This window comes from Schistocerca gregaria, chromosome 9 (assembly GCF_023897955.1).
Source record: "Schistocerca gregaria isolate iqSchGreg1 chromosome 9, iqSchGreg1.2, whole genome shotgun sequence".
Lineage (NCBI taxonomy): Eukaryota > Metazoa > Arthropoda > Insecta > Orthoptera > Acrididae > Schistocerca > Schistocerca gregaria.
Window position 1 is genome coordinate 185,058,703 of NC_064928.1, and position 24,212 is coordinate 185,082,914.

Below are 24,212 nucleotides of genomic sequence, written 5' to 3' on the forward strand. Positions count from 1 at the left end.
TTGTTCTTTATCCCTGTCATTCGCTGTAATATATGCAGAAATCGAAAAAAGATTGAAAAATTATTACTGTTAGTTTCAGGATGCATGGAATCGCAATAGTAAATCAAACAGGTGAATAAAGGAAGACCATTCCACTGTTCACTGCTTTTTTCAAAAATTGATAAGTGATTGAATTTTATGAAAAATACCCATATTCTCATATTGGTTCTAATTTTTTGAAACACTGCCCAAAAACAGGTTTGGAGTATCACTATTTCTGCATTACACACAGCCACACTAAAGGGTGAAAACTGAGGCTGAAGAACTATTTTTATGTTAATTTGTCCGTTTTCGAGGGCTACAACCAAATAAATGCATATTCTGTAGACACAGGTAGCATATCAGCTGCTTTCTAAATTTATAGTAAGCCATGAATGAAGTATTAACTTTCACGTTTTCTCCTTATATTATCTTAAAAGTCTGTTGTGACTCCTGCCGTTATTAATCTTTTAAAGCAAATGGAGCTTTGTACTTCATTAATAGTGCACTTAATAAGATACTCCCAGACAAGGGATGGTGCCATTCTTTCATAAAACTGATGACTGACCATGACAGTGAGAAACTACCATACAGACTGGATGGGGAAAGTATTGCACACAGAATGTATAAGAATATCTATTTTAAGGCGATGCCACATAGCAGCAGGCACATTATTGTCTCAGCAGTGCTGCACAAATTCTTATGCCATGCATTTGTTGCTCGGTTGTGTCGACCTTATTATCGAAATATCACTGATTTCTTTACCCATTTTCTGCTACAACACAATATTTCAAAGCAATGGAAATTTTCTTAATAAAAAATGTTTTCCAAAAGAGGTTAGTTTAAAAACCAAAAATGTTTGCAGTGCTGCTGTGGCTAATTGATATTTTGTTTCTTTACCCATTTATTAGTAAAAAATAAAAAAAACCTGTTACAACTGAGCCCAAACAAATACCAAAAAGTACCGGTTATTCAGAACTAAAATACCAATATCCATTTTAATCGGTTGGTTTCTCCCATCCCTAGTTGGGAGTGCAACTGTTGATGTGTATTAGTGACCTGGCAGACAATATTACTACTGTAGTCAGATTAAAATTACTCTGTGATCGATGTTTCTGTGAGTCGAATGGTAGGGGACAGCCATCAGTCGATCACAGCTGTTTCTCTGGCTCCACATGCTTGCTGTGTAGGTCATTCTATAGGCGTGAGCCTTGCCAGGTGACACGGCCTCTTCTGCAGGTATCGAGGCATGGCCAGACAGGGCAGGCCACAAGGGCGGGAGAATAAGTGAAAGAGCACCCAATATGCAGTAAATTTTGCATTGCGCCGTGATAAAAATATTTTTATGCAAAAAAGGCAAAAGTATGATTATGTTCTTCACGGGTATGCTACCAGATATAATTGTCTTCAATAGAAGATATTTCTGTGATTCGTCTGGCCGCCATCTTCAGGTACAATCGCGCAGACATAATCACGCCAGAACTGAACAAACATCAGAAACAGTGGCTCCTTGATACCCCGGGTCCAGGCCACTGTGCCTGCATGAGAAGTGGAAGAACTGCCCCCTGCAAAGCGAAGAATTGCAGAGCCGCCACCGATAGAAACTGGCGAAAGTGATAAATCGAAGATTAAAATGTGGTGGGTCGAAAACCAGACTATTGTTTTATATCAGATAAATAGTCGAGCCAAATTGCAGATATATCTTGCAAAAGGTGGGGTAGAAGAGTTTATTTTTTCAACTCGTTCATATGGCTGGAAAGATTAGAAAACCGAGTTTTGCCAACAAAATTTCGCTCGGGAAACTTTTTGCAGTCAAAAAACTTCGAAAATTTCGGCCTTTTTTCAGTTTTTTAAAAATATCTCAGTTTTATTTGCTCCTATCGCTTTAAAGTCTATTTTGTTTTTTAAAAAGCACAAAATTCTCTACAAATTTGATTCTTGCCATTTTTTTCTACTCCTAATATCTAAGGCGCTACAGCGCCTAAAAATATACCAATTTTTCAAATTTTGAGCACAGTGGCAAGATACCTTATTTTTCAACACTATTTTTTATGTTTCTGTTTGTGTAGTACAAACACATTATACATCATGTTATATGTTGGAATTTACCACCTCACTTTCAGGTATTCAATTTCTCTGTATGCAACATGAGGATTGCTGGGCACCCAACTATTGTGATTCTTACATCACTACCTAAGTTCACTATGGGGCACCTCTGCCCTGGTATTTTTAAAACTATAAATGTAAAAATACATCGTTAAGAGACACACACACTTAATAATTTATTATTAGCTGCAATAGGGAACCTAATTAGGTAGGTAATTATTCTTGTGTTTAAAAGCCACGCAGTTGACATTAAAAATAAGTAGCTTTATTACAAATAAATGCATTGTCAGTTACTAAAAAATGTTGACAATTCTGGGTGTGTAATACTTATAATATCGCACTTTAGTGCACTTGAGACAGATATGAGCATCACTTCCAACATTCTGATGGGCCAGGTTCCTCAGTGTCACCAGAAATACCTTGAGTTACGGATTCAGGGTCTGTACATAGAGTTGATTCCAGATTGACCTCTTCTTTAAACAGCGAGTCAGCCTTAGCAAGCCCGTTGATTTCGTCAGCGGTTTCCTCGACATCCTCCATAAAATCATCTTCACTGTCTTCATATAAAAATTTTGGTACGTTTTCACATTTGACCCCAATACATTTCTTACAAATTGAAGAACATTTCAAATCCGCTTTTCTGCAGGAGCACGCTCTGCCACAGTTCAGCTTGCATGAGCATGAAACAATGTGAAGAAGTGCTTCAGGTGCTGGATTTTGGCTCATTATAACAGGTATTGGACCGTGGTCACTGTGATTTCAGCCCCATTTCTCAGGTGGTTTCCAGTTTCCCATCCAACTTTGGACTTGTTAGTAAGTCCGCAACGAATGATGTGCAGCATCTTGTGTAGGTGGCAACCGTGCAAGATTCAGTTTGCTTTTTGTGGCAGACTTGGTGAATAGCTGGTACCGCAAATGGTCTAGTGTGCGGGAACTGCTGACATATCCACTATACATTGCGATAGTCACCTGTTCTCCTGCTGTTATTATTTCTACAACGGATAGCATGTGGTTTATTGAACGTGCAAAGGGCTGAGGTTAGGTGTTCATTTTTCGCAACAATATTGCAGCACTTAATTTTTCCTTGACCATAAAAAGCGGATGTTGTATCACATCCGCTAAAGGTGTAAGTGAACAGAATATATTCACTGTCAAACTTATAAACTGCAGTGGAAAACCACTTGTCTTCTGCATTTTTTCTTCATAAGTTTTCAATGCCTTGCCCCAAACCGGTCATGAGCACAAGCCGGTCAACATATTCTCCTACAATGACAACACTTCCAAAATCTTAGGTTCTTGAAATGGCAGATGTTACAATCATAACGTCAGCAACTTCTTGTGCCTGAAGCAATTCAATGCTACACTCCAGAAATTTCTTTTTAAGAAGTGTGATCAAACGCACCTTGTATCGTTCGTTGTACAAGAACTTGTCCAGAGGGACTTGGTTCACCATCTCTGATTCAACTACAACGTCAACCGAAGAATGTTTTTTGGACCTACGAATCCTCTCAGAACTCTTTGTGCTACATTTGTCTCCCTCACATGGATACCCATCATATACAATAGCAAATTGAGATCCAAAATGACGTTTCAGGTAAGAAACATAGCTTTGGGCTATTTACTTGACGCAAACATTTTGAGTCCAAGTCACTTTGTGGATAAGGTACCCTCCATCAATGACAAAAAATTTACTCGGTCCACCTGACTTCACATCTTCCACTGGAACGAAGGCCAAAGAATAAATACACTTTTGTCCGCTAAAGAACAATTCCTACATACTTTTTCTTATAACTGATTATTAACGTTAATCAACTGTAGAAAATGTATGGCACCTGCATGCAATCGTATTACATATTGTAACACAAATAAACTTCACGCAATCCGACGTGATGGTGTTCATAGTTACTGAATTTGATGCTGCGTGTCTTGGCCCTGCAGCAGAGTGAGATGGTAAATTCCAATGAATGACATGATGAATAATATGTTTATACTACACAAATAGAAACTGAAATAACAGTGTTCAAAAACTAATTTGCCACTTTGTTCAAAATTTGAAAAAAATGGTATTTTTTGACGTGCTGTAGTGCCTTACATACTGGGAGTAGAAAAAAATGGTAAGAATCAAATTTGTAGAGAATTTTGTGCTCTTTAAAAAAGTAACTAGACGTCAAAGTGATAGGAGCAAATGAAACTGAAATATTTTGAAAAAACTGAAAAAAGTCCGAAATTTTCAAAGTTTTTTGACTGCAGAAAGTTTTCCCAAGAGAAATTTTGTTGGCAAAACTTTGTTTTCTAACCTTTCCAACAATATGAACAAGTTCAAAAATAAAATCTTCTACCCCACCTTTTGCAAGGTACAGGCTTTTTTTCTGACAGTTTCACTGGACTAAAAATAGGGTTCTATATCTTGCTTAAAGGAAAACCTCTTTTTCTGTTAATAATGTCATTGGATAATGGTATTTTGAGGGATTAATCTACCATTGGATTTTAATTTTACTGATTTCTATAAATCACAAATTTTAAAACACTAAATATTTCAAAGTGTGTTAATTATACGAGTTATCTCAACTGAGAGGAAAGAGAAGCTGTTGCAAGAGGCTCTCCTCCTCCCTGTTAATTTAACAGGAGCTTCTTGAGAGACCATTTTCTTCCCCATACCTGGAATTTGCATGAAAATTTTTATTTATTTATTTATTTATTTACCACAGATCAGATTAGACTAATTCCAGATTGCGCAGTGACATTTGGGAATTTATTCTTCTTGCATTCCATATGCAAATGGAACTGTGAGGAGTCCCTTAAGTGGTAGGATGGGAGTTGAGAATACCCTTTGTCCTCCGGTGTGCACTTTTGTACTGTTTGGTAGTGTGTAACTATACATGCTAGCAGTGTGTGGTACCTATCTATAAAAATAATTTGCTTACTGGTATGTGATAATTTAGCACCCATTTAGAAGTACTGAAATTGTTTTTGTGTTCTCAGAGAAGAATATTCATCACAACATGTCATCATTTGCCGAGACTGCGGGACTCGGTTACCTAAAATCGCAGGCGATTGAATTTGTCAACTACAACAAGCGCCAGATGAGCCGAATTTACCCTAAAGGAACTCGAGCTGATTCCTCCAACTACATGCCACAGGTATAGCTCATTGAGTTGCTAGTTTGTGAAATGCTGTGATGTAGCCTGTCTGTAAACTGAAGAGAAAGCAGTGCTTGTGGTGGTGGATGGGTGCTATGACTGTCATAAAAGTTGGGAACATTGTGACCTGATTTCACATTTTCTGTGCAGCAGTTAATTTGAATAACATGTTCTGTATAGAGTGTGTCCAGTTATCATCAATTACAGAGGTATGGTGGATTACAGAGATGAGTTTTCATTTCGCATTGTGGTACTCCATTTACTACACCTTTATTTATTGAGTGTCATATTTGTTTTGAAGCTCTCCAGTTGTAGAAGATGTGCTTGAGTTTATGTAACAGAATTTAAGTATGCCGTACATATTTGCAAGTGTTCGGTATGCCAATGTGGTATGTAGGACAGATTTTCTTATTCAAATGCTGTTGTTTTATGTCGTAAGGATGTGTGACTGTTCATGAGAATTAAAGTTCAAGTAAAACAATTGCCTGTGTCAGTCATTCTTTTTATTTCATCCCAAGATGTGTTACGGGAGAATAAACACTCATCTTCAGGTGGAACAATGATATCGTGTTACACATGTGTTTGCTTGTGTACTGTAACAGATTCAAAACAAAACCATGACAAACAACTGGCTGCATCCAGGTAGCAAATATGTAACACACCATCATTATTCCACCTGAAAATGAGAGTGTAAACTCTCGGAGCATGTTAAAAGATGAAATAAAAAGAGTTACTGATGCAGATAATTGTTTTATTTGAACTTCAGTTGTTTTAAATGATTCCACTTCTTGTAGGGAAAGCACTGGATGATGTCCTAACTGCAGAATATGAGATTGGGAGGGCTTATTTGTGTTTTCCTGATATGGTGCCCAGGAACTGTATTCCATCCAAAGATGTCTTTTGCAACAGAAATCAAAAGTATATTGAAGTAGGAGGTGAATTTGTCTGCCTTCACTTAAGACATTACGTAGGTGCTCATTCAGTTTAAATTCTAACAGCCATATCTCTGCAGCCAATAAAAACTAGACACTTATTTTAAGGAATGTTTTATTTGAATTAGGAGTCATTTAGTTGGGCAGAGTGATGTTTAATCTCAACACATTACAAGAAAATGTGCACATTGTAGTGTAAATATGATTAAACTCTCAGAGATAAAGTGTGAGAGAACGTGCTCCAAAATGATGAAATTTCTCATCTATTTACGAAATATCGGGAACACTTGTAAACTTCTTAACTGATTTTGTTGATGTTCTCACTTCTAAAAGGTGTTTTGACACATCATACCAAAACTTTTTTACTTAAGGAATGTGAAGCATTCTTCTGCATTCTGAGGAAAATACTCTGGGAACTCTGAGAAAGACTAAATCTTTATCTCAGTTACTACTCATCCATTTCCGAGACATACAGCTTGACATATTTTTGCAGTGTATACACTGTGTGGTTTGAAAATCTCTGGAAAAATTTGTATACTGATTGTCAACTTAGTTGCAAAAAAATCACAGGTGTAGAATTGTCCCTTTTTGACACTTCTCATCAAAGAATACCCCCCCCCCCCCCTCTCTCTCTCTCTCTTTCTCTCTCTCTCTCTCTTCTCTCTCTCTCTCTCTCTCTCTCTCTCTCTCTCTCTCTCTCTCTCTCTCTCTCATTTACATGTAGTAGCCTGTAATACTATAATATATATTCTGTATTCGGCACCGTAGAAGCTAGTGGAGTGTTGTTGTGTCCAGATTCTGGATGACTAAACTACCTCGTAGCTGAATGCCTTGGTGTCTGCTAGAATTCCAGGATGTGAATAAGAAAACTCTAAATGAAGTTGTGCCATAGGTTGTGGATGAATATGTTTGGAACGCACTTGCTAATAAATACAATGTCCTGCACTGTTTATCAAATAGATGTACTGTTCACAGTTGTGAGGAACATGTAGAGGGAAAGAATGGTGAGCAGAAGCGGGGCCACATATGTTTCAGGACAGAGAGTGGAGTGCGAAAGTGGTGAGAAACTGTCAATAAGTTGTAGGGCACAGTCCCCAAAATGCTCTATGTGTAACTGACACTGGAGTGGATGGCGGTGTTTTGAAAAGTCACCGAACTTCTAACTCCAAACTTTGAACCAACTGATCCATCAAAACTTTTCAGTTGTTCTAGAACTGGATGAGGCAAAGCTTAAATGATTTGGAGTAATTAATTATTTCTGTGGTTTGGTCACTACAGATCGTTAGTTAGCTTTTGTGTTCTGTGACAACAAGAAATCTTAAAAATAAAGTTATGTCCCTTTAAAAATAAACCAGTAAAACTCAGTTTTTAAAATCAGTCTCTGTATATTTTAACGCAAATAATATTCACTGAAAACTGAAACTTTCACATGAACATTTTTTTCTGTTGCATAGTTATTGCATAAACAATTTGAGATATCTCAGAACGTGTTAACTGTATTAACGCAGCAAAATAATTTAAGAAACACACACTGCATTTAGCTTTTGTTAATAATAAGGTGTAACTGTGGCCATTATATGAGCTCATATTTATTTATTTATTAACATAGGACCATTTTAGTGAATTTTACAAAATGGATTTATTTCCTGTTGGCCCATTTGTCATTCCCTTGAATCTCAACTTCATTTCTCACTCTCAAATCACCCTCTGCTTTGATCTGCCTGTTGAATTTGTTTGGTAGTCGGGTTTTTTTGTCTCTAGTTCCTTGATTTTATTCTTTTTATTTTTTGTATCTTCCTTTGTAGTTTTTGGTTGTGTCATGTCTTTTGTGATTTCTGTCATCTATGTATTTGCTCTTACTGTTGTCTAATTTCTTAAATGTGCCTGCAGTTTTGATTTCCTGTTTTTGTGTTGTGATTTTGTTTAAGAGTGGTGAGTTAACATTCTATTTTTAATCGAACTCTGAGGCCAGTTGTCTGTGTTTTTGCTGTAGTGATTTAACTTGTTATTTTGTTTCCTGAATGATGTTAAACAGGAAAACAAGCTAATTAGTGATCTCCAGACAGTATTTTATGTTGTCTTCGGTCTTTGCGTGTTATGCCCTTTGGGGTTCCTAATACCATTCTCTCACTATTCAGGGCTACTCCTAAGTACCTGCAGGGTTTCAGAAGGCTGCTACATGAAATCTACAAGAGATAACATAAAATACACATATATCTATGGATACAGCATCTGTCCGCAAGTTTTTCACTCACTTTATGGGTATTCAAAATGTTTGCCACATCACAAACTACAATACAATATGTGCATCTTTATGTTTTGCTGCACAATAACTGATCAGTTAAACTTCAGGTGTGCAGTTGCATAAACTCTTATTTCTCCTTTTTTTAATATTTCATCCGTATGTGTCTCGGCCATCTTCAGAGTGAGCTGAAGCTACGCTATGTGTTCTGTCATTTTAAACCCCAGGTTACACGTATTGGAGGTATTGATAGCCAACGAAGAGTATGCGTAAATGGAATCTGTGGTTACTTGTAATGGAGCAAGTGCTGTAGCTTCAGTGTATTGGCTCACTCTAAAGTTGGCTGAAATGTATACAACAAAAACACTAGAAGAAGAAGAAGAAGAAGAAGAAGAAGAAGAAGGAAGATGTAGTGGATCAGTTAATATGATAGTCAAACTCTTGCCATACACTTCCTAATGAAACGTAGCTTCATCACTGAAAACCACCTTCTGTGAAAAACCGCTTCCTCCAGTGGTCACTGCAAGTCATTGCAAAAGTCAGAACTAAGATTATTGTCTGGAATAGTCATCGCACGTAAGAGCAGGGTTTTACTCGCAGATGTGTGCTTAGAATGCAACAGGTCGACTGTGGAACAAATCCCACCATGCTCCACCTTGTCTGCTGGAGATCCTGGCCAGGCCCTTTCCTTTGTACCACATAAACTGCCAGTCCTGGGGAATGTGTTGCACCACCCGTGATTTGTTCTGTTGGTTGGAGGTTTGACCTGATGTTTGGTCCAAAATTGTCACCGGTTGGTCACAACTTGCTCACATTTAGGGAACCTGAGAACATGAAATGTCTACATCAGTTCATTAACCTCTATGTTCTGACATGCAGAATGCATCACTAGAAGGTAGGCAACTACACCACAATAGCTATTACGGACAGACAGTTGAAGATATTATCTGTCCACTGATACTTGTCATTTTCCTGTATGTACATCTTGGAGTTTTTATGCAGTCGTCTTCTGAAACCCTGGAGTTACTTACAGGTAACTGTGTATATTCCAAGGCACAGTTGAACGGCAATGGTGACTTGCAATCTTCCTGTATTAATCCAGTTTTCATAAGAACTGCTTCAGAAAATTCACCTCTGATTTGGATTTAGATTTTCTAGCAGTTGAGGTGAATTATATCAGTTTGTCTAATTTTTGGTGGAATCTGAAATTTAAGATGATTTTTTATATTGAAAGTGTGTGCACACAATCGTATGTGTTCTTAAAATCTACAATAGTTATTGCAAGAGACTCGTTTCATTACCTGTAACATGGTGAGATTAATTTCGAAGTGACGATTTGTTGTGTGCAGCCTCCATATGACCTGAGGCCTCTCTGGTATTGGCCTACCCCTCGCTCAAACTGTCTTTTAAGCCTATTGTACATAATTCAACCGTACATTTGCTTGCAGATGTCAAACATTTGTGCTCAGGCCTGTAAATGTAATATTAGTTTTGACTTGAACAGTTGTTAACGTCACTGCACAATCTGTAGCTAGTTCATAATGATCTTCTGTTTAAAATTTTTAGGTAATTAGACAGAGAAATTGTGACAAGGAAGTAGTACTATAAATTGTAACGTGCCATAGGTTTTCTGGAATGCGGGCTGCCAGATGGTGTCGCTGAACTTCCAGACGTCCGACCTGCCTATGCAGCTGAACCAGGGGAAGTTTGAGTACAACGGGAACTGCGGCTACCTACTCAAGCCGGACTTCATGAGAAGGGCTGACCGAAGTTTCGACCCATTTGCTGAATCCCCAGTGGATGGTGTCATTGCAGCACAGTGTGCAGTGCAGGTAAAATTTGGTCTCGTTCTGATGCCCCTGTTAAGTTACTATGTCAAATAATGATTGGAAAGTTACTTTGAAATCCTAACAAATATCTTCTGACTTGGTTCACAAGATATTCTCTCCCCCCTTAAGGAGAGGAACTCCTGTTTCCTTCGTCGATCATTTTTGTGCATGGCACAGCAGCATAGTTGAAGAGTCCTGACCATGAGAGTATCCTGGGATTCATCCTCAGTATGTACTGTTTCATAAATGAATTGTCTTAGGTCCATATTTTAGCTATAATATATATTTTTATTCTGCTTCTGTTTTCATCATCATTTCAAAATGACTGACATAACACGCATTAACAAAACCACCATACTATACAGAGGTAGATTTGGAACAGCCACCAGAGAGAATTATGTACAGCCTCAGCTCACGATTTCAGTTTTATGTCACTGAATGTATTAAAAAAACTCTTAAACAATTGCCATTTGACATCAATGACCCTCCTGTTGTTGTTTATCCATGTTAGAATTTAAACTATGAATATGCAAGAAAAAATCCCATGCAGTGCTGTGAAAATATGCAGTTTAGTTTTCTTTTCACAGTAAGTTTGAACTATCATATCAGGGTATCTGTACTGCAATGCATGCTGCTTCTCCTACAGATTTTCTTTCTCCTTACATATAAATTTTTTAAAATGTGTATGCACAACAAAGCTCCATTAATTTTATTCCTCGCATTTGGTTTTAGCAGAAAGCAGGAAAGTTATACTTGTGGTTTATAGGCTTATGATTAGAATACCATTATGGAATCTGAATCATTCAAAAGTTCGCAGTCCTACCAATTAACAAATTAAAACTGTGCAGATCATTTTCATTGCAGCTACTACCCTCACATACCCAGCAGCTGGAGTGGTTTCTCTCGTACCCTGTATGCCAATGATCCCAACTGATTTACTCATTCATTTTAAGCGACTTCAGTTCCCAGTCAAGGTTTTCTTTGCAACACCAATGAAAAAGGCTCAAAGTCAGAGGGTGGGGTGGGGGGGATGAGTAGGTGGGTAGAGAGGAGAGAGGAAATGAAGATAGAGAGTGGGAGGAGGGGATGGACAGAGGGGGGAGAGGAGGTGGTAGACGGAGAAAAGGGGGCAGTAGGAGGAGATTGACAAATAGAGGGGGAAAGGGGAGAAGAACTGAGACATTACGATGTACATCCAGATGACGACGTACATCCTAATCCCATATGTGTTTACCAATTGCAAAGCATTGCTGGGTTCCATACTATAATATAAGAACAAGAGAGTGCCAATCACCAACTATTGTGGGACCCAGCGTACTATATTCATCTGATCTGAGGTACGTTGTGACCTGCAGTTATCTATTACAAAGATAAAGACTACATGCGTGCATAAAGGGTGTTGTAACACTGTGGTTGACCAAGTAGAATGATGTAATCTGCACAGTTAAAAGTGGAGGTTTTTGCAGTGTCACAGAATATACTGAGAGCATAATTTTTTTTGTTCGGCCTTTCTAGGACATCATTTGTGAGGACTTCAGGAAAATGAGTCAGCTTTCTATGATGAGCCACTGTAGTGTTTGCGTTACAACAGTGCAAATATTTGACTAACATTAGCTGACTTATTTTTGCAGGTAATAGCTGGGCAGTTCTTGTCAGACAAGAAAGTCAGCACCTATGTGGAAGTAGACATGTACGGTTTGCCTACAGACACAATAAGAAAGGAATTCAGGACGCGCATGGTTCCAGGAAATGGGCTGAATCCAGTGTACAACGAAGAACCGTTCCTCTTCAGAAAGGTAAAATGTGTTTTCTACTATGAAAATATATAGCAGTCGATGTGTGTAGCACATGAAGTTCTGCTTGGTCTCTTTTGCAAATGCTCTACTGCGTTATTGATAAGGAAGAAGTTGCTAAAATGTAAGTACTGAACATTCTACCACTTCTTTTCTGTCTGACCTGCCACATTTGTAATATATACTAAGTTACACACGCACACACAGTGAGTGATTTTATGATGTGGCATGTATGACAAATTACTTTTGTCTAGCCAAATGGTTTCATTTCCTTATTCAGTGTCCTTCATGCTGCATGGTGTGCTAGCCAGATGAAGTATATTGTTGAATTTGAACTTAATATTGTGCAGTTTTAATGGTGCACTAACAAAACAAATTGCTGAGATTATTTCCATAGAAATATGTGTATGGCACAACTATAAAATTATGTGACAGAATTACTGTTGAGTACATACCTTTCTATATATTATACAGGGCAATTCAACTAAGTGTTTCAACTCGGGAACTGTTTAAGACGTTTTAAGTTTGTTTTAACCCAGGCAGATGTGAAAAAATTAATCACTAAACAACATATAGTCTCTTTCCATAGCTATGTTAATTATATAGGTACTGGTATTATCTTAGTATTATAAGATGACACTATAGTACGAGGGTCAGTCAAAAAGTAATGCCTCCTATTTTTTTTTTCTACGTTTAATTGTCAGGAAATTTAAATGCAATTACATAGGTTGAAAACCACAACATTGAGGATCATTTTGTCATTTTTCAATGTAATCTCCGCCCATCTCTACAGTTTTGGTCCATCTTTGAACAAGAGCATGTATCCCAGCACGGTAAAAATCACAGCTCTGCTTCCTAAGCCATTGACGCACGGATGTTTTGACGGCCTCCTCATCTTCAAAATGAATCCCACGATGAGCTTCTTTTAGTGGCCCGAACAGATGGAAGTCTGATGGTGCCAGGTCAGGGCTGTATGGGGGATGAGGCAAGACTTCCCATCCAATATTGACAATCTCGTCAGAGGTGTGACGACTGGTGTGTGGTCTTGCATTGTCATGCAAAAGAAGAACATCTGCCATTGATTTTGTTGGGCGAACTCGCTGAAGACGTGCTTTAAGTTTTTTGAGGGTTCTGACGTATTGAACAGAATTTATTGTGCATCCCTGCTCCAAAAAATCAACCAGAATCACACCCTCTGTATCCCAGAAAACTGTTGCCATAACTTTCCCTGCCGATCGCACAGTTTTGAATTTTTTCTTCCTCGGCGAGCTTGTGTGACGCCACTCCATTGACTGCCTCTTTGATTCGGGTTCAAAAAAATGCACCCATGTTTCGTCCCCGGTCACAATTTTTTTCAGAAACTCATCTCCCTCCAAACGGAAGCTCTGCAAGTGTTGGGAGGCTATTGTTTTCCTTGCCTCTTTATTCTGATCGGTTAACATTCTTGGAACCCACCGTGCACAAACTTTTGAGTACCCCAATTGTTTAATAATTGTGATCACACTGCCTTTACTAAGAGAAATAATGCGACACACTTCATCTGCAGTCACCCGACGGTCACCACGAATGATGCCATCAACTTGCTGAATGTTGTGTGGAGTCACTGCACTCACCGGCCTGCCGCTCCGCTTTTCGTCAGTCAACGGTGTTTGTCCTTCAGCTTCCTTACGACGACGAACCCATCGTCTAACAGTGCTGACATCCACTGTCACAACACCATACACCTTCTTCAGTCTTTCATGAATGCGTATGGGCGTTTCACCTTCTGCATTCAAGAATTCAATCACACAACGCTGTCTCAAACGAACATCGATGTCGGCCATCTTACAAACTTCTGCTGTGCTGCCACCTGTTGACACAGAAAGTTACTACTGCAGTGGATTGCAGAAGAAGGTTTGAGGAATGGCGCCAAATTCAAATTTTTCACTTAACTTAATTTTTTTAAGTAGAAAAAAAATGGGAGGCCTTACTTTTTGACCGACCCTCGTAATTTCTGTAGAGAATATCATAGTTGTAAACTAGACATGTTTGACAGTGTTTCACTCTTTGAAATCTGAGTAGTACTATTGGAGAATCAGTTTCATGTTAAAAACAGTTAAATCAAAATTTATAGATGTTGTCATTTCTCCAAAATGGTTGATCAGATTTTGAAGAGTGAAACATCATTGAATTCAACTCTTTGTAGAACTGTAAGCACCAATTACTATCGTTTTGTGGTTAATCTGACATTGTCAGATTTGTTATTTCTATGAATGTTGATTGTTTGAAAAATCCATTAGCCAAGATTGCATATAGAAAAATAGGTAACTAGTTTTGACTGTTTCTGGTCACTTTAAGATCTGAAAGATATTGAAATGTAGGGTTGCAAGTCAAGAATTGCAATCAAGATTAATAGTATTTAACAAAGATTTTAACAGGATTATGAAACAATTCATACCAGAATATAAAAAGCAGTGGCTAAGATTAGAGGACACTTCTCTCAGTTGGCTCTTGATAACAACTGCAAAGTACATGTATCAGCTGTTATAAAATGAATTAAAAATTAGACATGGAAGCATCATAATGGAAGTATGTGTTTGCCATATTTGACCTGATAATAGCATAAAAATTACAGGAAACATAACATTATAGCCATGTCCTCAGACACGTGCTTGTAACAAAGACACACACTTTTGTCATGCATTAAAAATGACACAGAAAATAGCTGTGCTGTCTGCTCATAGGTGAAAAAAGTTCCAGATGTGTGGACAGTATATTACAATCTCAAGTAGGATAATACGTGAGATGCAGTTACATTCTGAAGTAAAACCAAAAAGGTTTAAATTTACAATTGCTGCAATGTAATTATTAGAGTAAAATAGACAAGTTGCATAAATACAAACACGAAGCTGCAAAGATAGGAGTTATTGCAGATGGTGTATTGTTATGAAACCTTGTATTAAAATAAAATGGACTAATGGTATCCTAATGTATACTGATCTCTATAACAAGCATTTTATATGTGTACAGCTGAAAGAAATTGCATTAGCTTAGGTTGGCTTAAAATTATACAAATGTAAACAAGTTGTTTACATTATGATGTTGGGACATAGTCTCTTTGTAAGACTCACATGTATTGGTCTTCTTTATATTTTGTGTAATTTTAGCCAATCCATGTTAATGTGATTTCTTTCATCTGTACATGTAAAAAATACTTGTTATAGAGATTTCTTGCGTCACTTTCAATGCATGACAACAATGTGGGTCAATATGTATTATATTCTTATGCATGAAGATGTGTAATGTTCATGTAATTGTTACACTATTACCTGGTCACCTGTCTCACTTACTTCCCTGTCCAGTTCTTACTTAATTTTATGACAGCTGATGTATATACACTTGATGTTCCCTTGTGTTGCTAACAGCAAATTGAGAAAAGTGTGCTGGCCGGAGTGGCCAAGCGGTTCTAGGCGCTTCAGTCTGGAACCGCGCGACCGCTACGGTCGCAGGTTCGAATCCTGCCTCTGGCATGGATGTGTGTGATGTCCTTAGGTTAGTTAGGTTTAAGTAGTTCTAAGTTCTAGGGGTCTGATGACCTCAGAGGTTAAGTCCCATAGTACTCAGAACCATTTGATAAACGTGTCCTTTCCTCTTAGGCACAGCATGCAATGAGCATTTAACAATTGTAGTAGGGAAGGCAAATAGTCAACATCAGTTTATTGGGAGAACTTAAGGAAAGTGTGCTTCATCTGTGAAGGAGACCATGTGTAGAACTCTGGTGCAACCCACTCTTCTGTACTACTGGAGATTTTGTGATCCCTACCATGTAGATTAAAGAAAGGTGTCAAAGCAAATTGGAGGTGGGCTGCTAGATTTGTTACCAGTAGATTTGATTTACACACAAGTATTACGGTGAAGCTTTGGGAACTCAAATGGAAGCCCCTCAACGGAAGGTGACATTCTTTTCAATGAACACTGTTGAGAAAATTTAGACCACCAGTACATGAAGCTTACTGCAAAAAAATTCTGCTGGTGCCAATTTACATTTAGCTTAAGGAATGAGACAGTAAGAAAATAGACATTAGGACTTGTACAGAGGCGTATAGACAATTGTTTTTCCCCCTCTCTATTTGAGAGTCGAACAGAAAAGGCGTGATGAGGAAACCCCTGCCATGCACCGTATGCTGGCTTTTGGAGTTCATATGTAGATGTTGATATATATTCTACTATGTTCTGTTTCATAATTTTGTTAAAATCTTTTGTAAATTTCATTAGTGCTGAGTGAAATTACTGTGTTGTAACGCTCTGTTTCAGTATCTTTCATATTTGAAGACGACTGGAAGCGGTTGAAACTAGTTCTCCATTTTTCTACATGCAAACTTGGATACTAAAGATTTTACAAAAAAATCAACAGTTATTGTCCTAGGATTTATTTGAACATGCAAATATGATACCAACATCTGTGTAATTAATATACCTAGAAAAGGAGACATTATGTTGTTTAATGGGGATTTTCTTGCAGTTTGTCTGGGTGGAACAGAATGATCATATCTTAAAGAATTTCAGAAATATCTGATGTATGTGGCACCATTCCTAGCTTTTGGAACCTTCGTTTCCTTCCTGAGAGGGATCCACCCATTGTATGGGCGAGGGAGGGGGAGGGGCATGGGCATGTATTTACATCAAGGAGGGGAAGAGGACTGTCGTAGTCTCATTCCTCAGTTCTATTCAGCACCTCATTACTCGCTATATCTTGCCACATATTCCTCGGCATTCTTCCAAAATTCCACATTTCAATAGCTTCTGTTCTTTTCAGATCTGAACTGCTTTTTGTTGTCCACAAGGCTACATTCCAGGCAAATACCTTCAGAAAAAGTTACCAACACTTGAAATAATGTGCAGTGTTTACAAATTCAAAATAAGCATATCTTGACATCGCGCCGAATGGAGCACACAGTTTCGACATGTACCCATAATGGCAGGCAGGCCGGCTCTACAGTGCTAGGACCGCACTTACAGAATTGCAGTTGTGTGGCTTCATTTAAATACAGTGTAGTGTGTTGGCCAACACAGTTGAAGATGTCAAGCATGTAGACAGTTAAGCATGGCATCTGAAACTGTTTTTATTCAAAATAATCATTATACAGTTGTTGTACTAACCAGGCCGATGGAGTGGGGAAAGTTTTATACCAATGAAATTGGACTATATTACATTACCTTCACTTTACTTTTGTTGCTGCTCATCTTATAACCTCTCTTGGAGACACTGTCCATTCTGTTGGATTACTGTTCGGAGTCTTTGCCATCTCTGAGAGAATTACTCTATATTTTGAATACCTAGAATTTTTATCTCTTCCTCTGAACTTCAGTTCCATCCCCAAATTTCTCCTCTGCTTCATTCACTGCACTCTAGAGATGTGGGATGCATAAAGTGACAGTAGGCCCCGACCCGTCTCTCTCCCTCTTCGGCTGCCACTCCCCTTTCCCCGTCACGGCCACGGACAGACTGAGAGAGGCACGGCAACTTAAGCCAACCTGAATTTCCTGTAGGTGGTGCTGCCCGACCTGGCGGTTTTGCGGTTCGGTGTGTACGACGAAAATGGGAAGCTGCTGGGGCAGCGCATCCTGCCGCTGGACGGCTTGCAGGCTGGCTACCGCCACATCTCGCTGCGCACGGAGGCCAACTTCCCCATGTCACTGCCCATGCTGTTCTGCAACATCGAGCTGAAGATCTACGTGCCTGATGGCTTCGAAGGTACGTCATTCCGATATCTGTCCTCAAGTGGGGCATACCAGAAATGAGTGTGGTGCACTAATAGTAGAGTAGGAATGTCTCTGGAGGGGGATTCGCAGAATGTAATCTTTGCTGCTTGACTGGTGTTAGCTGTTCGTCTGTAAGCTATCAGCATATTTTGTAGGTCTGTGCTATGGATGGATACTGTTCGAAAGCACCGAGTGTTTTGTACACGTTTTGTCAGCATTCTAACAGTTTGCGTTTGATGTTTGGAATAAGCTAGGCTTAAAGCTTCGAAGAGATAAGTGGGTGGACATTCCATGTGTGTAACAAGTGTTGCAGCTGAGATATTGCTATTTTGGGTTACAGGAAAATGACAGATACAAGGGACATTTCATTAATGATGCACAGGTTGGTATTACTGTGGATTGTTTGGTGCATCATAAATGAAAATTATGTCAGATTCAGTTGGGAAGTTGAAGAAGCAGCACTTTCTCTGCTGTTGGGTTAACAGTTTTCATGGCGGTCATATGACTGTAGACAGTAACCTGAGAGCTGGAAGGCAAAAAAGTCAACAGATGAATGAAATGGAAACTTGTGGCAGATGATCTTGAAGAAGATTTCAGTTGTGGCTTCTGAAGTACTCTCTGAATCCATGGGAATTCCCCCAATGTAAGTATTCCTTATTCTGACAAATTATGTGAAGAAGAGAAAAATTTCTGCAAGATGGCCTCCACACTGTTTGACTGCTGAAAAGAAGCAGAAACACCTGAACATTGCAGCCTTGCTCAGACAGCAATCTGACCCTCAAGGTCAAGGGTTCTTGTGTCATATTATCACTACTGGTAAAACATGAATTAGAGATGTTTAACTGGAGTTGAAACCACAATCCAGGGAATGGAGAGCTTCAGATTCTCCGTGTCCAAAAAAATGTTGATGCACTCCACTAAAGCTCATGCTTATGATCACCAAGGAATCATCATGACAGATAGTCCCATGCGGAACAAGTGTCACAGCAGTGTATTATCATAACTTTGTGCAAAATCTGCGCAGAATAATGCACAAAACCTGACCTCAGTTGCTCGAGGCTGGGCCACTCGTTCTCCACAACATTGCTCACTCGCATATTGGCAATGTTGTTGTCCAAAAGCTGTGTAAATATGGATAGAAAGTGTTGGTACATCCCCCCTACAGCCCAGACATCTATCCACCAGGCTTCTACTTGTTCATGAAGTTGAAAAAACCTGTGGGTGGATGTTACTGTCTTTCTCTGGAAAAGCTTTCTACAACTGTCACCTGAGCCATTTAGCAGATGAACAGAAGTGGTGTCCTGGATGGAATGAAAGACCTTCTGAGACACTGGTATTCAGTTTTAGGGAAGCAGGAAGACTGTATTGAAGGACTGTAAAGAGATATTGGGAAAAAAAAACAGTATATGTGCGAGTAAAAAAGTATAATGTGCATTATTTCTGAAGTGCCCTTGTCTCCACTACCTTCTAACGTCGGTAGCACACGTGGTGATTTTTGCTGAGTGTCTTGTTTTGAAGAGCTGGGCTGTGGCAGTATTATGAAATGGGTTCCTGGTATGCTAAATTCAAAGTCTCTTGAAAGACTGTCAAATTTGAAGCTGCAGTATGCAGATGATTACCAATTTATTACACTTTGAAATATTTTTATGGGCAACATTATTCCATTCTTACTGTTTGGGAACATTCTTCCATTCTTAGTTTTTGGGTACTAGCTTTTTAATCTTCATATATCCTTTGGGAAACTAAAGTATTAATTACACAGAAGTATTCTCTATGTCTTAGAGGCAAGTAGTACAGTTTCTGATTGCAACTACTGTAATACAAGCATAGCAGTTGGGAAAACTCAGTAATCTCGAGGAATTAATATACAGTATAAATCTTTATCTGCTGCTAGAAACTGTTCAGTGCACTACCAGATTTATCTCACATGTCTGTTCTGAATATTTGTTCATGCAGTCACACAAATGAACTCTACAACATGAACTCTTTGTTTCCCTGTGCTGTATTGTTAATTGGCATGTGAATTGTCCCATACTGATATGATAACCGTAATTGCACCTTTATAATGTTCGCCCCAGGTAGCTGAGTGGTCAGTGCAACAGAATGTCGATCCTAAGGGCCCGGGTTCGATTCCCGGCTGGGCCGGAGATTTTCTCCGCTCAGGGACTATGTGTTGAGTTGTCCTAATCATCATCATTTCATCCCCATCAATGCGCAAGTCACCAAAGTGGTGTCAAATCGAAAGACTTGCACCCGGCGAACAGTCTACCAGATGGGAGGCCCTAGTCACATGACATCTATAATCCTTACCTGCAGTACTTACTTTTGACATATTTTGATTGGTTTCAGTCTCAGTGCAAAACGCGAACAACAGAACCGTGCCATCGTTACATGACTGTTTCAGTTGTGTGTGTGTGTGTGTGTGTGTGTGTGTGTGTGTGTGTTTTGTGTGGTACGGTCTGCTCTGCCAACACATAATACACATAATATTGCTTAAAATCCATATTTGGTATGTTAATTTCATTTTCTGGAATGTAATTAATTATTTAATCTTTATCAAGTGTCAACACTATCCCACATAAATGTATTAATTTAACATAGAGCTTGATTTGTAACCAATTTCAGTTTCATGAAAGATTCAGACTTTATATAAAATTTTCAAATGTACATTAAATAAATAGTTAAGTACCTCATACTTCCGTATTTTTATCTCATATTATTACCTTTGCCACTTTTGGAATCTGATTACAGTGAAAAATTAAGACCTCATAATAGCATCCAGAAATTGTGACTATCTACGCCAAACTATACAATGATTTCAAAAACCTGAAAAAAGATGCTATAAATAAAGAAATATGCATGTAGCAGGTATTGCACTACTCAGGTTATTGGACGTTTCAGTACTTTCCTGGTGTGGCAGTCATTTCAGTATGCAGTTCTAGGTTTTATGTTATGCATTCACTCCCCCCCCCCCCCCCCCCCCCCCCAGATTTTCTGACAAGTTTACAATACTCTAGAAACAAAAATATTATATTTATGGTATTTCATTATTTATCAGCTTTTCTCAGTAAAAGTATACACTTTTGAATGCAGAAAGTTTCAAACTTGCAAAACTGGATTTATTAAAATCCCCTAAAATTTCCCTATTATTTCCTAAAATTGTGACTATCTGTTTTTCTTAAAACACCTTTGAATGTTAATACTGCTTAAACCATAAAATTGTGAAAGAAGACAAAATATTATTTAGATGATAGAAAAGCAGAGCTTTCAAAATATGTTTTTTAGTCCATAGCTTACACTTATTAAAGGGTTCAGGATTTAAGTGCAAGTTGTTTGTCTCAATCTTCATTTTTAAACAGTTCATTATATGAAATGTTTCTACATAAAATCTTTATATGACTGTCATCACTAAAATCTTCAGTCACGTTGTGAAAACACAGCTTGAAAAATAATTTTGTTACTTCGTGTACGTGCAGTGTAGTGATTAGTTAAGCAAAAGAAAGAAGAAAAAAACGTAGTGTTTACATTACAAGTGGAATCAGAGCAAGTAGAGTTGTCACACTTGCATGTTTCTCCATTTACAGATTTCATGGCTGCACTGTCGGACCCGCGTGCCTTCCTCTCTGCACAGGAGAAGAGGGCACAGCAGATGAAGGCGATGGGCATTGAAGAGACAGACATCTCGACGCAGGGGATCGTGGGCGGCGAAAGCGGTGGCGGAGGTGGGGGAGGTGGCGGTGGGAAGAAACCCAGCAAGTCCGGCAAGCAGGGTGACGGAGGCGGCGGCGTGGCACCGGAGGAGAAGAAAGGCGAGTTCTGCAGCTGTAATCACATCGTCACCTGCAAGCAATGCGTGAAAATTGTTGTATTTGTCTGTCGCAACTGGTTGTCTTCTAAATAAATGTTGCACATCTAATAACTCACTTTTTTATGCCAGGTCTCATCAACAATCTAAAGAAAAAAGATACATTTACTTTACGTTTTTTGTTGCGAACACATTAAACAGATTTAAAATATATGTTTGTCTATTTGATAAAAAATCTGCTCCAAGTGGTGGCAAGAGAACACATCTATAAAAGATATTAAAATTTGCTACCTTATATAACTGATGGTTCTTCTGGCAGAAAGGTTGAAGGGGAAGGAAGAGGGACCAAGGAAGAGGATTGGTGAGGTTTAGGAAAAGGAGTAGTGTCTGAAAAAGTCGCCCTGAACCCCAGGTCAGAGGAGACTTACTGGGCAGGATGGGAAGGAAGGAGTGATGTTGGGCACTGCATTGGATGAGATTTGAAAACATGAGAGCTTGGAGGTGGAAGATAGGGTAATACACAAGACAGAGATTATGGCCAAAACATTGAGCATGAGTTCATAAGAACAAAAAGCTGAGTTCATTGTATGCGATAGAGGTGGAGGGAGGGGAGGGGGCTGCGAGAGACAGACAGATCAGAAAATGAAAGAGAGTAAGGGAAGAATCAAACAATGGAAAATCCAGGATGGAATGTAACAATATTATAAAAAGGAAAGTTGCAACTCACCATATAGCAGAGATGCAGAGTCACAGATAGCCACAACAAAAGGACTGTCACAAATAAGCGTTTGACCAATAAGACCTTCGACACGCACTTACATACACTCCCCCCCCTCTCCCCCCCCCCCCCCCCTCCCACCACACACACACACTCGCGCATAGTCGTACCTCATGTACACGATACTGCAGTTCAGCAGCTGAAGCCACTCTGTTCGGCGGCTACAGCTGCCAGGGACTGCAGTCGTGTGTGTGTGTGTGTGTGTGTGTGTGTGTGTGGTCTATTTTTGACAAAGAACTTGTTGGTTGAAAACTTATTTGTGACAGTCCATTTGTCGTACCTATCTGTGACTCAGCATTTCTGCTATATGGTGAGTAGCATCTTTCCTTTTCAGCATAAAGGAAGAAACAGTTAATGTGAAGAAACACTGAGACCAGAGAAATTAATGAAAATTAAGGCTATGTGGATGGTGAGATCCAAGGACACCCTGTAGCACCAGTTACCACCTGCGGTGTTCTAAGAAACTGGTGCCTGGAGGAAGTATCCAGATGGCACATCCGGTGGAACAGTCACGACTGTCATGTTACAGAGAGTGCTCTCCAAAAGGATATTGTGTGTTTTCAGTGTACACCTGTGCCCGTTCATTCAAGTTGATAATTTGGTAGCAGTGATGCTTAAGTGAAAGGCCAGACAATGTATACATAACATCAAACAATCGAAAATCCAGAATGGAATGTAACAATATTCGTATATTGTTTCATTCCATAGTGGATTTTCCATTGTTTGGTTTAGCCTGATACCTTTTCTTCCATCCTGACCCTGTGCTGTTTCCCTTTGTTAATATTTTCTAATGCATTACTATACTCAATGCCTGTCCTTCTTTCTCTTCATTTGTGTGTTTCTCTTATTGCCATACAAACCACACTGCACATGCTACTTATGAGCCACACTGTATCAGTGATTTCAGTCTCACTCAACAGATGGCTACAAGACCACGCTGACTGTTGGTGCAGCATCTTATGCCCCAAATTACTCCTGCCGATATAATATACCTTCAAATTAATCACTCTCCCATTTTTTCGTGTGTTATTTCCTGCACCTTTCCAGTCCCACATGATCTTGTATTTCATCCTGCTAACCCCTCCCCACTCCTTTTTCTTTCTTCGTTCTATCTAAGTTTGCTCCTACGAATTTTACCTTATCCAGTCACATCTGCCGTCCCGCTTCCTCACACTTATCCACCCTCCGACCTGCAACCAACCGTAAAATATTTTTTTATTTATACATTTTCTTTGATCTCATTGTGACTTCACACCAATTTTAGTGAGTTTTTGCCTTTAACGATTGTCATACTCCCCAAGATTTAATCTTTTTCCCCCCTTTTTCAATCGTTTCATCCTTTTCATGATTTTTCTCATGTATTTGGGTCTATTTTTGTGAATTTTTTCAGACATAGTTCTATGTTGTTTATGTATTTTTTCGCACATTTTCCACCACCACGGACCCTTCCTCCTTCCATCTGCATCAATACAGAAAAGTTTCCTTATCCCTAGCCAGAACCCAATCCCACATACTGTTCCTTCATTGTTGCTAGGCTTATGGAATTCCCCCTAATGGTCTTACCATAAAATTCCCCATCTCCAGCTGCCACCTTTCCTTCCACAATGACATTCATCTGTTCAGATTCCACCAATCCTTAGCCCTCTCCAACATAGTCCTGCAAAATTGTATCAACGAAGCCCAAACCCCCTTGCAATGCCTTCTCTCCACCTGTAAAATTCTCCTGCTATGCAATTCCAAATTCTTGGAGTCCGTAACACACATTGAAACCCTTGCCCTCCAGGAAATAGAGGAACATGCACAAGGCCACCTCTAAAAACAAATCTC

General features: G+C 39.0%; 1 protein-coding gene across 5 annotated transcripts in view; it reads left to right on the forward strand.

Moving 5' to 3' along the window:
• Positions 1-24,212, forward strand: part of LOC126291772 (1-phosphatidylinositol 4,5-bisphosphate phosphodiesterase) — a 372,603-nt gene that overhangs the window by 314,523 nt on the left and 33,868 nt on the right. For all 5 annotated transcript variants that reach the window (XM_049985456.1, XM_049985457.1, XM_049985459.1 and 2 more), the window contains 5 exons: positions 5,107-5,264; positions 10,064-10,270; positions 11,899-12,063; positions 17,590-17,794; positions 21,387-21,611. In XM_049985456.1, coding sequence (XP_049841413.1) covers positions 5,107-5,264; positions 10,064-10,270; positions 11,899-12,063; positions 17,590-17,794; positions 21,387-21,611 — 960 coding nt within the window. The remainder of the gene's footprint in view (positions 1-5,106; positions 5,265-10,063; positions 10,271-11,898; positions 12,064-17,589; positions 17,795-21,386; positions 21,612-24,212) is intronic.